The following is an 18,076-nucleotide window of genomic DNA, read 5'->3' as shown; positions in this document are numbered from 1 at the left end:
TCTTCATAAGACAAACCCCTCATCTCTGGAATCAATCTAGTGAACCTCCTGTGAACTGCCTCCAATGCAACTACATCCTTTCTCAAGTAAGGGGACCAAAACTGTACACAATCCTCCAGGTGTGGTCTCACTAATCCCTTGTACAGTTGCAGCAACACTTCCCTACTTTTATACTCTATTCTTTTAGCAATAAATGCCAAAATTCCATTTGCCTTCCTTATCACCTGCTGTACCTGCAAACTAGTTTTCTGCGATTTTTTAGTACCCTTAAACAGCACCATGACCTCAACCAACTAGAAAGACAAGGACAGCAAATGCATGGGAACACCACCAAGTTCCCCTCCAAGTCACATACCATCCTGACGGAACTATATCGCTGTTCCTATACTGTCGCTGGGTCAAAATCCTGGAACTCCCTTCCTAACAGCACTGTGGGTGTACCTACCCCACATGAACTGCAGCGGTTCAAGAAGGCAGCTCACCACCACCTTCTCAAGGGCAATTAGGGATGGGCAATAAATGCTGCCCTGGCCAGCGACGCCCACATCCCATGAATGAATAAAAGAAATTTGATGAAACATGGTTTCCCTTTCACAAGGCCTTGCTGACTATTCCCGATTACCTTGAGTTTTTCTAAATGCCCAGCTACAATCTCCTTAATGATCGATTCTAACACCTTCCCCACAACAGATGACAAGATAACTGGCCTATAGTTACCTGTTTTCTGCCTCCCCCCTTCTTATATTTGCTACTTTCCAGTCTGATGGAACCTTTCCAGAAACTAGCGAATTTTGAAAAATTAGCACCAACGCATCTACTACCTCATTAGCCACCTCTTTTAAGACCCAAGGATGAAGTCCATCAGGACCCGGGGACTTGTCAGCCCGCAGCTCCATCAGTTTGCTCAGTACTGCTTCCTTGGTGATAGTAATTTCACCAAGTTGCTCTCTTCCTTCCACCGCCTGATTTACAGCTATTACTGGAATGTTTTTGTATCCTCTATAGTGAAGACAGAAGCAAAATATTTGTTCATTTCATCCGCCATTTCCTTATTATCTACTATTAGCTCCCCATTTTCACTCTCTAGAGGATCAGTACTCACTTTACTTAATCTTTTCCTTTCTAAATACCTGTATAAACTCTTACTATCCATTTTCACATTTCTAGCTAGCTTCCTCTCATACTCTAATTTCTTTCTCCCGATTAACCTTTTAGTCATTCTCTGCTGTTCTTTATATTCTGACTAATCATCTGACCTGCCACTCATCTTTGCGCAATGATATGCTTTTTCCTTAGGTTTGATGCTTTCCTTAACTTCTTTTCTGTTACTTCATCAAATAACCCATTCAGATTAATCAAACACGATTTGCCTTTAACAAATCCATGCTGCTTGTCCCTTATTAATCCATACTTTTCCAAGCGAGAATTAATTTTTACTGGATAATGCTCTCAAATAGTTTTTCCACCACTGACGTTAGACTGATTGGCCTGTAATTACCAACTTTATTTTGTTTTTTAGAACAGTGGGGGATGGGGGGAGGAGGGAGGGGCATGTAGGGGTGGAGTGTAAGATTTGCAGTCCTCCAGTCTTTTGACACCACTTCAATATCCAAGGGGGATTGAAAGATTGTGGCCAGGACTTCTGCTATCTCCTCTCAAATTTCCCTCACCAACCAGGGAAGCATCACATCTGGAGTGGGTGACTTGTTAACTTTGAGTAATATATAGGTGTTTGTCCAGATAAATCACTAAAAGCTAGTGCACAGGCACAAAAATATCAAAAAGACTAATTTTGCAGTGGCCTTTCACTCTGGGACCTGTGTTCAATTCCAGTTCAGACTGATGAATGGAAGCTTCCATTTGCTGCCGAAAAGGCTTTGCTATAGTGTCCATCCAATCCCAGAGCCTGCAGCAGAAAAATGTTCCTAATTTGGGATGAATTGTTGATCTCAATGGCCATAAAATGGCCAGTGGGAGAAATGGTGCAGACACTTTTCAGAGGGTGGGGTTGAGGCAAGTTAGCAAAATAAAGGGAGCTTTACACATACATAGCTGTACTATACCTGATCTGGGAGAGTTTAATACTGGCACTGAGTGCCCAAAATGATTAGCATTCACCAGCACTCACAGCCCTCACCTTAATGTAGGTATCTGCCTTGGGTCAATGGTAGCTCTCGCGCCCCTGAATCAAGAAGTTTGTTGGTTCAAACCCCAATCCAGAAATTTGGGCACATAATCCTAAAGTGGCACTTCTGTACAGTACTAAGGGAGCACTGCAGTGTCAGAGGTGCTGTCATTCAGATGTGATGTTAAACTGAAGCCTTGTTGGCCCTCTCAGGTGAATGTAAAAGATCCCACTGCACTATTTGAAGAAGAGCTGGGGAGTTCTTGCAGAATCTTGGCCAATATTTATCCCTCAACCAAAATCAATAAAACAGATGATCTCATTATCACATTGCTATTTACGGGAGCTTGTTGTTTGCAAATTGGGTGCCGTGTTTCCAACATTACAACAGTGACAATACTTCACAAAGACTGTAAATCACTTTGGGATGTTCTGTAGTCATGAAAGGTGCTATATAAATGCAAGTCTTTCTTTTCTTAATGAGCATGCAAACACACAAAAGAATTCTTATTTATTTTTTAAAAAGTATATATGATATAAATATATTGTCTCTGCAAGTTGTAAGGGTTCTGAATTTAGTCTGCTGTCATACAAACTAAAGTTGGTATAGGTTAAATAATCAGTAAAATTTGATTTGGTCTTCCTCCACCAATCACTATCTTCCTGTAAAGAGACTTGGCAGATAAACTACCTGACCTCCTCTAAGTGCTGGTATCTAAGTTACTGCTTGGAGGTCTATGAAAATTATCTATTTTGTCTATCATCTGATTTTCTATCTGCTAAGCCCAGCTGGCCAACAGCAGCATTAGAATGTTTGATGATCATGAATAGGTTTAGGCCGATAATAAATAATTGACTGGTTCTAATGTAGCATGTGCTGTGATTATCAGCATTTGCACTGTATATAAGTTTGCTTGTCCCTTAACTCTAAGATTTATGGCTGAATTTTCCCAGCCCTGTGGAGATGGGTTTGAAGATTGGGGGTGTGGGGGGTGCTGGGAAGGTAGCGGAAAGCTCATCAGGATGGTTCCCCGATGCTGTCCCATCTCCATGCTCTTTTCCCAGGGGTTGGCTACCAGGTAATTTGGCAGCCCACTCCACAGAGGTGGGCCAAGCAATGAAGCCAATTAAGGTCCCAGCCAAGGGCCATTTTCCCCAGCTCTGCAACTTTCTGAGCATTGCACAGTCTCTTTGCTGTGTCGGGAGACTGGCAGCACTGCGGAAGCAGCCTCTCACTGGGAGGTTGTTGGGCCATGGGTGGCTGAATTAATTGGCTGTGCTCACAGGGGTCCAGGAGCGGCTGCAGGCACTCTTCTGGAGGGGTCAACCCTCCACCTTGAGGCCCCTCACGGTATTTTGTCATTTTTCCCACCAGTGAAGAGGGAGGCCTTCGTGAGTGCCTCCATTTTGAGGCGCCCCCTAGATCTCCCTCTTCTCCTGCAGAGCTCACTACTCCCGGTGGGTCTGCCGATTGAGCATTGCTGCAGGCCCTCCTATTGGGCCTCCCATTTCCCTGATCTGCCTGCCATCCATAATCAAGTAAAGATGCTCTGGCAGGTGCGCAGAGGCTATGCCGGGCTTGGGTGCCGCATATGGTTCCGACGTCGGGATCCTGACACCTGCAGGAAAACACAGCCCTGGGAGTCCCAATAGCTGTTGCCAACCGTCCTTCTTCTTGGCTCTATCAATCCACTTACTTTTCCAAGCAATCTTCACTCCTGTCTACACTAACTACAACTACTTTTTTCTTGGACATGCTTTACCCTGTGTGTCTACCAAGTGGTTGCTTAATACTCCATTGCTGGTTGTGAAATTCAATTAAATTCAACAAAAATTGAAATGCTGCTAATTTGAGATATCGGGGTATGTTTTCCTTTGCTCACTAATGTTAGCAACAAATCAACATAAAAATGATTTCCCAGCTTTGCACTTGCACCAATATTTCAACAACATTAGTGGGACAGAGGAAATTTCTGTTAGTTTATTGCTCTAATGTAAAACAAAATGATTGTTTTTTAAAATAAATTTTTCCTCTTGTAGGTGATAACCCTTTACCACACTGTGCTCAGACAATAAGTCAGCTGCGCTCTTTGAGACAAGACACCAACCGTTACCCTACCATCGATGAGCCCCTTCCTCCCAGTAAGATTTTGTTTTATTTGAAATCATTCTGTTGTGTTATCAGTGCAGGAAACATATTGAGTTTATTAGTTCAGAATCAACTGATTGAGAGACGTTAGTTTGAAATGGTTAATTAGAAAATGATGAAGAAAACATTTTGCAGCTCCTAACAAGAGAGAGAGATTTGAGTGAATTCCAAAGTCTATAGTAAAGGTCTCCATTTCTTTTATCAAATATATCAGAATGGCATGCACATTAAGACATGTGTTATGCGCAGATTATCAAATTGTATGTTTAGCAAACAGCAAAACATTTTCACAAACAAAATGAGTTCTTTTTCTTTTGGGCCTCCTTATCTCGAGAGACAATGGATACGCGCCTGGAGGTGGTCAGTGGTTTGTGAAGCAGCGCCTGGAGTGGCTATAAAGGCCAATTCTGGAGTGACAGGCTCTTCCACAGGTGCTGCAGAGAAATTTGTTTGTTGGGGCTGTTGCACAGTTGGCTCTCCCCTTGCGCCTCTGTCTTTTTTCCTGCCAACTACTAAGTCTCTTCGACTCGCCACAATTTAGCCCTGTCTTTATGGCTGCCCGCCAGCTCTGGCGAATGCTGGCAACTGACTCCCACGACTTGTGATCAATGTCACACGATTTCATGTCGCGTTTGCAGACGTCTTTATAACGGAGACATGGACGGCCGGTGGGTCTGATACCAGTGGCGAGCTCGCTGTACAATGTGTCTTTGGGGATCCTGCCATCTTCCATGCGGCTCACATGGCCAAGCCATCTCAAGCGCCGCTGACTCAGTAGTGTGTATAAGCTGGGGATGTTGGCCGCTTCAAGGACTTCTGTGTTGGAGATATAGTCCTGCCACCTGATGCCAAGTATTCTCCGAAGGCAGCGAAGATGGAATGAATTGAGACGTCGCTCTTGGCTGGCATACGTTGTCCAGGCCTCGCTGCCGTAGAGCAAGGTACTGAGGACACAGGCCTGATACACTCGGACTTTTGTGTTCCGTGTCAGTGCGCCATTTTCCCACACTCTCTTGGCCAGTCTGAACATAGCAGTGGAAGCCTTACCCATGCGCTTGTTGATTTCTGCATCTAGAGACAGGTTACTGGTGATAGTTGAGCCTAGGTAGGTGAACTCTTGAACCACTTCCAGAGCGTGGTCGCCAATATTGATGGATGGAGCATTTCTGACATCCTGCCCCATGATGTTTGTTTTCTTGAGGCTGATGGTTAGGCCAAATTCATTGCAGGCAGACGCAAACCTGTCGATGAGACTCTGCAGGCATTCTTCAGTGTGAGATGTTAAAGCAGCATCGTCAGCAAAGAGGAGTTCTCTGATGAGGACTTTCCGTACTTTGGACTTCGCTCTTAGACGGGCAAGGTTGAACAACCTGCCCCCTGATCTTGTGTGGAGGAAAATTCCTTCTTCGGAGGATTTGAACGCATGTGAAAGCAGCAGGGAGAAGAAAATCCCAAAAAGTGTGGGTGCGAGAACACAGCCCTGTTTCACACCACTCAGGATAGGAAAGGGCTCTGATGAGGAGCCACCATGTTGAATTGTGCCTTTCATATTGTCATGGAATGAGGTGATGATACTTAGTAGCTTTGGTGGACATCCGATCTTTTCTAGTAGTCTGAAGAGACCACGTCTGCTGACGAGGTCAAAGGCTTTGGTGAGATCAATGAAAGCAATGTAGAGGGGCATCTGTTGTTCACGGCATTTCTCCTGTATCTGACGAAGGGAGAACAGCATGTCAATAGTCGATCTCTCTGCACGAAAGCCACACTGTGCCTCAGGGTAGACGCGCTCGGCCAGCTTCTGGAGCCTGTTCAGAGCGACTCGAGCAAAGACTTTCCCCACTATGCTGAGCAGGGAGATTCCACGGTAGTTGTTGCAGTCACCGCGGTCACCTTTGTTTTTATAGAGGGTGATGATGTTGGCATCGCGCATGTCCTGGGGTACTGCTCCCTCGTCCCAGCACAGGCATAGCAGTTCATGTAGTGCTGAGAGTATAGCAGGCTTGGCACTCTTGATTATTTCAGGGGTAATGCTGTCCTTCCCAGGGGCTTTTCCGCTGGCTAGGGAATCAATGGCATCACTGAGTTCCGATTTGGTTGGCTGTATGTCCAGCTCATCCATGACTGGTAGAGGCTGGGCTGCATTGAGGGCAGTCTCAGTGACAGCATTCTCCCTGGAGTACAGTTCTAGGTAGTGCTCAACCCAGCGGTCCATCTGTTTGCGTTGGTCAGTGATTATGTCCCCCGATTTAGATTTGAGGGGGGTGATCTTCTTGATGGTTGGCCCAAGAGCTCTCTTCATGCCATCATACATTCCTCTGATGTTTCCGGTGTCTGAGGCCAGCTGAATATGACTGCATAGGTGTTGCCAGTAGTCGTTTGCGCAACGCCTAGCTGTTCTTTGTGCAGTACTTCTGGCTGCTTTAAGTGCTGCGGATGTTAAATCGCTGGGGGCTTTCTTGTAGTTCAAAAGTGCAATGCGCTTAGTGGCTATGACAGGTTCCAGCTCTTCATTATGAGATTGAAACCAGTCTGCATTTCTCTTCGCACTTTTGCCGTAGGTGGTCAAAGCTGACTCATAGATGGCGTCTCTGATGTGGGCCCACTTGGTCTCAGCATCCCCTGTGGGAGTGTTTTGAAGGGCTGTTACAAGTGAATTTAGAAATTTTTGTAACAGCTGTGGGTGAGAAATTCTGCTCGTGTTGATGCGCGGGTGGCCCTTCTGCTTGGAATGATGCAACTTCTTTGGTCTGAGTCTAACCTTGCTGCACACCAGGGAGTGGTCGGTGTCGCAGTCCGCACTGTGGAAGCTGCGTGTGATTTGAACACTGTTTAAGGCGGCTCGCCTTGTGACAATGAGGTCTAGCTGGTGCCAACGACGTGATCTTGGGTGCCTCCATGAAACCTGGTGACAGGGTTTAGTGTGAAAGAACGAGTTGGTGATGCAGAGGTTATGATAGGTACACAACTCAAGCAGTCTCTGCCCGTTCTCATTCATCCTTCCAACGCCATAGCGCCCAAGGCAGGAGGGCCATGAGTCATGGTCGGCCCCAACCCTGGCATTAAAGTCCCCCAGCAGGAATAGGTGTTCGGTGTTGGGGATGCTGCTAATGATGTTATGGAGTTGTTCATAGAACTGGTCTTTAGCTTCAGGTGCGGAACAGAGTGTTGGAGCATAGATGCTGAGTAGGTGTACTGGACCAGAGGTGGTGAGCAGTCGGATGGACAGTATGCGTTCCGAGCCATTTGAGGGAGGCTCTATCATGCTGAGCAAGGAGTTTCTGATGGCGAAGCCCACTCCATGCTGTCTTGGTTCTTCAGGATCCCTGCCCTGCCAGAAGAAGGTGTAGTCTTGCTCTGCTAGAGAGCCACTCGCGGGGAGGCGAGTCTCCTGAAGTGCTGCAATGTCCACATTGAGTCTACTGAGCTCGTTGTTAATGATGGCGGTCTTCCGAGAATCGTTGATTTGTGTAAGGTCTTCCGACAGGCCAGGACACATAGTTCTGACGTTCCAGCTTGCAAAGCGAAGGGCTGGTACCTTCTTTCCTTTTTTCATGTTGTTTGTTATAACGTGCAAAAGTAGCTGTTTGATTTGCAAACTGGGCAGTTTAATAAATTATGAAAAAAATGCATGCACAAGATGAATTAGTCTGTTCTGTATTACATGGTGATCAAATTTACACAGGCCCCTAGAGTTCAACAATGAATACAATTCATAACAGGCTTCTGTTCCCAAGCTAGCAGAACATTGCTCAGGCCCTGATTCTTCAGACATTGGAAGTCTAGCTGGTAATTTATTTTACTCGGCAGAGATCATTAGCATAGACACGGTTTGCTTAGATCACCATGTGGTAAAAGCATGTGAAATATATTTTCACTTCACTGCGTGGTTTATTACTAGTTTGAGAGATACACTCAGGGAGAGCAGCATGAATGAGCTTGTTTCTGATTGTATGATTCAAGCTTTGAATCTTGGACTGGCTACTATTGTTGATTAACAGGTAGCCTGGAACATTCATTGTCCTGTCCTGTCCTGTCTCTAATTACATCCCAGGATTTGGTTTACTCAGTCAATTTCCCAGCAGCTCTGCTAATTTGTCCCCCATGGCCCTCACCTGCCCTATGCTTTCTTCCACCTCGCTTTCCATTGCTTGGCATTGTGCATCTATAATCCTGGCCAAGCAGACATCCCTGCTTCACAGGATTGCATCGGTATGGGAGCAGCTGCCATTCAACATTTGGCATTTTAAAACAGAACAATTTCAACCTATGTTACCCACATTCAGAAACCACTCTATCCAAGACAGTCAGCCAGAGTCAGAAAAGCTATTTTAGTAGATGCTGTGCAAGTGCTGCTAACAGTGCGACAAAAAAGGCTCAAAAGTGGACAGGATGCAACTTTGCACTTTTATGTACTTTAGTTTCTATCCTACCATATGACTGATGAAATATTGGGTGCAGTTGCTGTTTACGTCATGACAGGTTTATGTCCCATTGTAATCTCACTAGCTACAGTATTTCTCTTTATATGCCATACATAAGGCCACATTGTTTCAATTTTCACAGAGAAACAAACTAAATTGTAGAATTTGGTTCCAAAACAGTAATCGTGGGGGGAATTTTATGCTCTCCCCCATGGTAGGTTTGAAGGCAAGGAGAGCATGTAATCAGGTGGGATGGTGGCGGGGGCTGGGCCCCCGCCACCTTCCCGCTTCCACCAAAATTAAGTCCGGGGTGGGAAAGCCTTCCCATCCTGCTGCCAATTGATGTCCTTAGCTGGACAATCATGGCAAATTAAGAGCCTCATCCCACCGCCGCTGCAATTAGCCGAGTGGCGGGCAGGCGGGCCTGTCACCGCATGGCGAGAATGGCTTGCCGGTTCCAGCTCTGGGGGTGGGTGTTTCCCTCTTTAAAAGACACTTAATGCCTAAATGAGGGACCTGGCATCATGAAGGGAGGCCCTGCTGAGAGCACCCCCTTACCCTTGCTGCTGACCCCTCCCCCACAACCCCCTCTCCCATGACCCCCAGCCTGTGAGACCCCTCCTGACCTACCTGTGGCCTGGGTCCAGTGCCGCTCCTGGGCCTCTGGTGGGTGCTCCACTGGCAGCAACTGCTGCCTCCGTGGTGGTGCTGCTCAGTTAAAGAGGTGCCGTCCTCTGATTGGCTGGCAGCTCTTAGAGGTGGGACTTCCATCGCTGGGGTCCTTGATCCCATGGAAGGCCCGCTGCTTTCAACTTCAGTGCCTCATTGGCACTTGATTCAGTGGGCCTCCCACAGAAGGAGCAACGTAGTGTTCATGGCGGCATTTTTGCCGGATGTCAAGACCCCCATCAGCCGGATAAAATCCCAGCCAGTATTTCTTAAAGCCAAAGTAATAATAAGGATCTTAACTTGTTCCATTACCTTGAAGTAGTGTTCTTGATCACATTTAGTTTATTCAGGGCTGCTTTTTAGTTGTACATTTTTTTATAGAGCTGCCATCTTTTTGGTGTTCGCTTTTTTGACGGTGTTCATTGGCTTTTCTGAATTTCATAGGCTTTGTTTAAGAATTTGCAGTATGTGAACTAAGAATCCTAAATCCTGAATTAAAGTAGGCTTGGTGCTGTGGAAGAGCAGAGCAACTTGTGGTTACATATTCACAGGACATTAAAGGTAGCACCTCAGATTGATAAGGCTGTAAAAATTGCTGATAATCTAGATTTTATCACAATAGATATAGAAAGTAAATTTTAAGAGATGGATCTGTATAAAATATTAGTAAGACTTCACGTAGAGTATTGCATGCAGTTTGGGACTCCACACTGTAGAAAGGATAGTTAAGATAAAGAGTATAGAAAATTAAGAGATGATATAATTTGGATGTTTAAAATGAGTAAATGGATTATTAAGGTCGATAGAGAAAAACTTTCCTCTGGTCGGGGAGTCCAGCATAAGAGGGCACAACCTTAAAATTAAAGCTAAGCTGTTCAGGGGTGATGTCAGGAAGCACATCTTCACACAAAGGGTAGGTCAATTGAAAATTTCAGAACTGAGATTGGTAGAGTTTTGTTAGACAATGGGTTTAAGAAATATGGAAACAAGGCAGGTAATGGAACTAAGATACAGATCAGCCATGATCTAATAGAAAGTTGGAACAGGCATGAGGGACTGAATGGCCTACTATTGTTCCTATGAAACTTTAGGATGATGCAGCGCAGACTGGTACAAGGAAACACACCTCAAAAGATTTGAAATATTGGGTCTTTTTCATATGAACGGTGTAGATTAAGGGCTGATTAGATCTAAGTGTTTAAAATTATGAAAGGATGGAACAAGGTAAATAGAAACAGTTGTTTCCAATACTTTGGGGGGGGGGGGAGTCAAGAATGAGGGGCTATAGATATAATGTTAACTATAATAAATGTGGAACAAAGGGTTGGAGAAATCTCTTTGCACAGAGTTGTCAGGCTGTGAAATTCACTTACAGGGTTAATGGTTGAGGCAGAAACTATGGATAGGTGAACATTAAAGCTAGCTGGATGAAGGAAAAGAGGTTGAAGGGATATGGGAACAGGATGGATAAATGCGATTAGAACTGTTTGCTTGTGTGAAGGGTTAAGGCTGAATGCCCTGTTTCTGTGTTGTAACTTCTATATATTTCTATGTTCACAATATAGGAACAATTGAAGCATAAGAAACCTGAATGACTCTCATTGTGTAGGAAAATTAATTTACAATGATAGTATTTCCTCAATATTTCTTAGAGTATAAAACAAGTTTTTCTTCCTTTCACAAATATATATCAAGAAAATGGATTGAAATTTACCGTTTTTGTTCAAAAAACGTCAGGCAGGGACACCAGTGCTTGGCTCTGCTGTGTTATCAGGAGTCTTGTGGAACTGAAATGGCCCTTTTCTCGGGGGTTGTGGGTTCCTGGCAAACTCTTCAGCAGGTAGCATTGCCAAACAACCTGGTCCTGCATTCTGATATTTACGTGAGCAGATGTTGGAGGGGGCTGTCTGGAAAAGTCACATGGTCCATTTCTGCAGATGTTCCTCATTCCCACTGTTGGACCCACTACTACCTCTCAATTCTCTGATGCCATGAAGGTATTTAATGAAGATATGTCACAAGTATAAAGAGGCTGCCAAGAAGAGTCGGGGGTTGTTGTGGGGGGGGTGGGGGGGGGGGGGGGGTGGAATGAAGACAGTTTACTTTAACAGCTCTGGTGAAATCGTTAAACTTATTCCTGCACTGAACATGATTTCTGGCATTCAAGGAGGTGGCACTTTCACATTCACATTCACAGAATCAGTACCACATCTTTAGCAGATCTCCAGCACTTCACAACAAACAGGCTGTTCCATATCTCTATTTTAAGATCATACAAGTCTAATTCCTTGAAGTTTGCCACACGTTTCGTTGATCTGACTATCATCCTTTGTGCTCAGATTGCCTGCTTCTTTTACTGGTACCATTGCCCATTTAAGCAGTAGCAGATTTTATATCCTGCTCCTTCACCAGGTCTGGGCCGATCCTCCTGGTATTTTCCAGCCCCCCTCCTAGATATTTTTTGTTCCCTAACCATCCTACATAATTCCCATCACCTCCCCTCACAAGCCCCTGCTAATTGGGACCCATTTGGGGCCTAAATTCCTCCACTGCAGGAATTTTCTGTGTCCACCTCCATGAGATTTCTGCTGAATATAAACAATATGCATGCCATTGCATATTTAAATTAGCTGATTCTGTACTTTATGGTGAGATCAATGCCACAAGGCACGTTGAGGATATGCATTTTAGGCTGTGGCTTGGTTTTACAGCCTTATATCTAATGTGTAAAAGTATCTTGGTGAGTATTAAAGATGTGCCTAGTATAATTCCATTAGCAAGACCTTACAAACAGGAATGACAATCTGATTTTGGTGTGTGTTCGTTGAAGGAGAAATATTAGCCAGGAAACCAAATGCCATGCTATCATGTGAACAATGGGAACAGGAAGCAGGGTCTCAGTTTAGTAATTCATCAGAAGAGTAGAATCACTGACAAAGGTGCACTCTAATGCATTTGAGTATCATAGAAACTTAGAATCATGGAAAGCACAGAAGAAGGCTATTTCGCTGAGTTTTGTGAATGAGCAATCCCCTTAGTGTACTTCCTCTGTACCTTTTTAAGTTTTTTCTGTTTAATATATTTATCCATTTTCCATTTACCAGATCTTATGGATGCTGGTTCCATCATTGTTTTTGGTGGGCCTTTCCATGTCCTAACAATCTACTGTGTATTAAACATTTCTCCTTAATGTCCTTTGATTTTTTTTGGTAATTACCTTAAATTTATCCCTTTCAGTTACAACTCACTGACCATTGGAAGTATTTTTCCCAAATTACAAAGAACAAAGAACAAAGATAATTACAGCACAGGAACAGGCCCTCCAAGCCTGCGCCGATCCAGATCCTCTCTCTAAACATGTCGCCTATTTTCTAAGGTTCTGTATCTCTTTTCTTCCTGCCCATTCATGTATCTGTCTAGATACATCTTAAAAGACTCCATCGTGCCCGCATCTACCACCTCCGCTGGCAATGCGTTCCAGGTGCCCACCACCCTCTGCGTAAAGAACTTTCCACGCATATCCCCCCTAAACTTTTCCCCTTTCACTTTGAACTCGTGTCCTCTAGTAATTGAAACCCCCACTCTGGGAAAAAGCCTCTTGCTATCCACCCTGTCTATACCTCTCATGATTTTGTACACCTCAATCAGGTCCCCCCTCAACCTCCGTCTTTCTAATGAAAATAATCCTAATCTGCTCAACCTCTCTTCATAGCTAGCGCCCTCCATACCAGGCAACATCCTGGTGAACCTCCTCTGCACCCTCTCCAAAGCATCCACATCCTTTTGATAATGTGGCGACCAGAACTGTACGCAGTATTCCAAATGTGGCCGAACCAAAGTCCTATACAACTGTAACATGACCTGCCAACTCTTGTACTCAATGCCCCGTCCGATGAAGGAAAGCATGCCGTATGCCTTCTTGACCACTCTATTTACCTGCGTTGCCACCTTCAGGGAACAGTGGACCTGAACACCCAAATCTCTCTGGACATCAATTTTCCCCAGGACTTTTCCATTTACTGTATAGTTCACTCTTGAATTGGATCTTCCAAAATGCATCACCTCGCATTTGCCCTGATTGAACTCCATCTGCCATTTCTCTGCCCAACTCTCCAATCTATCTATATTCTGCTGTATTCTCTGACAGTCCCCTTCACTATCTGCTACTCCACCAATCTTAGTGTCGTCTGCAAATTTGCTAATCAGTCCACCTATACTTTCCTCCAAATCATTAATGTATATCACAAACAACAGTGGTCCCAGCACGGATCCCTGTGGAACACCACTGGTCACACGTCTCCATTTTGAAAAACTCCCTTCTACTGCTACTCTCTGTCTCCTGTTGCCCAGCCAGTTCTTTATCCATCTAGCTAGTACACCTTGGACCCCAAGCGCCTTCACTTTCTCCATCAGCCTGCCATGGGGAACCTTATCAAACGCCTTACTGAAGTCCATGTATATGACATCGACAGCCCTTCCCTCATCAATCAACTTTGTCACTTCCTCAAAGAATTCTATTAAGTTGGTAAGACATGACCTTCCCTGCACAAAACCATGTTGCCTATCACTGATGAGCCCATTTTCTTCCAAATGGGAATAGATCCTATCCCTCAGTATCTTCTCCAGCAGCTTCCCTACCACTGACGTCAGGCTCACCGGTCTATAATTACCTGGATTATCCCTGCTACCCTTCTTAAACAAGGGGACAACATTAGCAATTCTCCAGTCCTCCGGGACCTCACCCGTGTTTAAGGATGCTGCAAAGATATCTGTTAAGGCCCCAGCTATTTCCTCTCTCGCTTCCCTCAGTAACCTGGGATAGATCCCATCCGGACCTGGGGACTTGTCCACCTTAATGCCCTTTAGAATACCCAACACTTCCTCCCTCCTTATGCCGACTTGACCTAGAGTAATCAAACATCTGTTCCTAACCTCAACATCCGTCATGTCCCTCTCCTCGGTGAATACCGATGCAAAGTACTCGTTTAGAATCTCACCCATTTTCTCTGAGTCCAAGCATAACATTCCTCCTTTGTCCTTTAGTGGGCCAACCCTTTCTCTAGTTACCCTCTTTCTCCTTATATATGAATAAAAGGCTTTGGGATTTTCCTTAACCCTGTTTGCTAAAGATATTTCATGACCCCTTTTAGCCCTCTTAATTCCTCGTTTCAGATTGGTCCTACATTCCCGATATTCTTTCAAAGCTTCGTCTTTCATCAGCCGCCTAGACCTTATGTATGCTTCCTTTTTCCTCTTAGCTAGTCTCACAATTTCACCTGTCATCCATGGTTCCCTAATCTTGCCATTTCTATCCCTCATTTTCACAGGAACATGTCTCTCCTGCACGCTAATCAACCTCTCTTTAAAAGCCTCCCACATATCACATGTGGATTTACCTTCAAACAGCTGCTCCCAATCTACATTTCCCAGCTCCTGCCGAATTTTGGTGTAGTTGGCCTTCCCCCAATTTAGCACTCTCCCTTTTGGACCACTCTCGTCTTTGTCCATGAGTATTTTAAAGCTTACGGAATTGTGATCACTATTCCCAAAGTAGTCCCCTACTGAAACTTCAACAACCTGGCCGGGCTCATTCCCCAACACCAGGTCCAGTATGGCCCCTTCCCGAGTTGGACTATTTACATACTGCTCTAGAAAACCCTCCTGGATGCTCCTTACAAATTCTGCTCCATCTGGACCTCTAACACTAAGCGAATCCCAGTCAATGTTGGGAAAATTAAAATCTCCTATCACCACCACCCTGTTGCTCCTACATCTTTCCATAATCTGTTTACATATTTGTACCTCTATCTCACGCTCGCTGTTGGGAGGCCTGTAGTACAGCCCCAACATTGTTACCGCACCCTTCCTATTTCTGAGTTCTGTCCATATTGCCTCACTGCTCGAGTCCTCCATAGTGCCCTCCTTCAGCACAGCTGTGATATCCTCTTTGACCAGTAATGCAACTCCTCCACCCCTTTTACCTCCCTCTCTATCCCGCCTGAAGCATCGATATCCTGGGATATTTAGTTGCCAATCATGCCCTTCCCTCAACCAAGTCTCAGTAATAGCAATAACATCATACTCCCAGGTACTAATCCAAGCCCTAAATTCATCTGCCTTACCTACTACACTTCTTGCATTAAAACAAATGCACCTCAGACCACCAGTCCCTTTATATTCATCATCTGCTCCCTGCCTGCTCTTCCCCTTAGTCACACTGACTTCATTATCTAGTTCCTTATTGAAACCTCTCAATTTGTAACACTTCAATGAAATCTCCGCTTAATCTTCATGTTCTGATGAAAAATGTATTCATTTCTCTAGTCTCTCCTCATAGCTAATGGCTTCCTTTCCTGGTGTCGTCTAATGTGTCTCTCCGCTGCACTCTGTTACCATAATCTTGGCATTCTTCCTAAAGTGAACACCATATTCACTAAGCCTAACCAATGATATGTATAGGTTTAGTATTACCTCTTTGGTTTTGTACTCCATGCCCTTTTTGTAAAGCCTCACATCTCATAATTTTTTTACACAGCTTTATCAACTTTGCTTTCAGTTTTGAAGATTTATATATGTTAAGTACTGATTCCTGCCTAGCAAAGCCGCAACTCTGTTAATACTATTATATCACACCTCCTGTTACAAAACCGAGTCTTTCCTGAGATATTATCAGGTACAGGTCACTCATGTAAGTGGTCTGAATGTTGTACATTGAGAAGTACCACCCAATATCTAACAAGATTGGGGGATGTGCAGGGCAGATTGCAATTTTATATGACATTGCTGAATGTCATAAGGCTTGGAACACCAGTTATATTAATTCAGATTAGCTTCATCACCTTTTGTAATGTTTTTGATCTTCTGCCTCATGGAAGATGTGGGAGCACATGGCCAGATTTGGGATTTTTTTCTGGCATGTCTACTTCAGTTCTCAGATCAATATAAAGGTAATAAAAACAGGAGACGTTGAAACAATCAGCAGGTTAGGCAACATCTGTGGAGAGAGAAATAAAGTTGTTGGGGGAAGTTTTCCCAGAGACTCCGAAGCAGCTTTAGAGGCAAGGGTGCCAGCAAATTTGCGCCAGAGGATGGCATGCTGGTTTCCCGATGTGCCGCCCACTGTCTCTAATTGGACAGCGAACATGGAGGTGACCTGCTACTTGGCTGCCTCCATAAAATTAAGCTGGCGGGCATGCTGCAGTAGTGAGTAGGGTCAGCTCCCCACAATGGTCCTGCCTGCAGATTATTTTCTACATTGGGAAAATTCAGACCAATATTTCAGGTTGATGACCTGTCATCAGAACTGGAAGAAGTTAAAGATTTTACATCTATACCCACTCAAATGTAGGTGGGAGACTCACTGAACCTACCTCTTTCAAGGGGAGTGTTACAAGGTTGTCCACTGTTTCTCATCTTATTCAAGGTATTCATCAATCATATGCTAGATGGCATTGTAAGAGAAAGCCTCAGAGTTCTGGGAATTTCTGAAATGTGCTCCTTGTCACAGATGGTGTGTTGTCATCAGACATTCCCTGGGTTCCAGGTGCCATACGCCATCATTTTTGGCTTCAAATCCAGAGTTTTAATAGACTACAAAATTCTGAAAAATGTACTGAAAAATGGTAAAACACCAGGTATGCTGGGTTGGGGGCAAGGAAGCAAGTCATTAATGCTCACTTCCCCTTCAAAAAATTCTAAATTTCAAGATTTACATTCACAGAATCGTTACAGCGCAGAAGGAGGCCATTCGGCCCATTGTGTCTGCACCGGCTCTCCAAATGAGCAATTCACCTAATGCCATTGACCCGCCTTTTCCCCGTAACTCTTTTCATATAAGCATCTAATTCCCTTTTGAATGCTTCAGTTGAACCTGCCTCCACCACACTATTAGGCAACACAGTCCAGACCTTAACAACTTGCTGCGTGAAAATGTTTTTCCTCATGTTGCTTTTGCTTCTCTTACCCATTACTTTGAATCTGTGCCCTCTCATTCTCGATCCTTTCATGAGTGGGAACAGTTTCTCTCTATCTACTTTGTCTAGACCGTTCATGATTTTGAATACCTCTATCAAAGAACCTCTCAACCTTCTCTTCTCCAAAGAAAACAGTTCCAACTTCTCCAATCTATTTTCATAACTGAAATTCTTCATCCCTGGAACCATTCTCATGAATCTTTTCTGTACTCTCTCCAATGCGCTCACATCTTTCCTAAAATGCGGAGCCCAGAACTGGACACAATACTCCAGCTGAAGCTGAACTAGTGTCTTATACAAGTTCAACAAAACTTCTTTGCTCGTGTACTCTATGCCCTTATTAATAAAGTCTAGGATACTGTATGCTTTATTAACTGCTCTCACACTGTCCTGCCACCTTCAATGACTTATGCACATATACACCCAGGTCCCTTTGCTCCCTCAGTATCCTTGGATGCATCTCATCCAGTCTTGGTGTTTTATCCACTTTAAGTACTGACAGCCTATCTAATACGTCCTCCTTATCAATTTTAAACCCTTCTAGTGTCTGAATTACCTCCTCTTTCACCATTGCCTGGGTTGCCTCTTCTGCCTTGGTAAAGACAGATGCAAAGTATTCATTTCATAGTTCAGCTATACCCTCTGCCTCTAATTGTAAATCCCCTGTATGGTCCCTAATCAGCCCAACTCCTCCTTTTACCACCCTTTCACTATTTATGTGTCTATAGAAAACTTTGGG

At 44.3% G+C, this 18,076-nt stretch overlaps 1 protein-coding gene across 2 annotated transcripts in view; it reads left to right on the top strand.

Moving 5' to 3' along the window:
- LOC137347289 (E3 ubiquitin-protein ligase HECW1-like) overlaps positions 1-18,076 on the top strand; it is a 630,030-nt gene that overhangs the window by 373,377 nt on the left and 238,577 nt on the right. The window contains exon 10 of one of the 2 annotated variants that reach the window (XM_068011674.1): positions 4,166-4,267. The exons of the other annotated variant lie outside the window; for it this stretch is intronic. Coding sequence (XP_067867775.1) covers positions 4,166-4,267 — 102 coding nt within the window. The remainder of the gene's footprint in view (positions 1-4,165; positions 4,268-18,076) is intronic. 2 annotated transcript variants of the gene reach the window in all.

This window comes from Heterodontus francisci, chromosome 2 (genome assembly GCF_036365525.1).
Source record: "Heterodontus francisci isolate sHetFra1 chromosome 2, sHetFra1.hap1, whole genome shotgun sequence".
In the NCBI taxonomy this organism is placed as follows: domain Eukaryota; kingdom Metazoa; phylum Chordata; class Chondrichthyes; order Heterodontiformes; family Heterodontidae; genus Heterodontus; species Heterodontus francisci.
The sequence above is the reverse complement of the archived record's forward strand: the minus strand, read 5'-3'. Positions and strand labels throughout refer to the sequence as shown.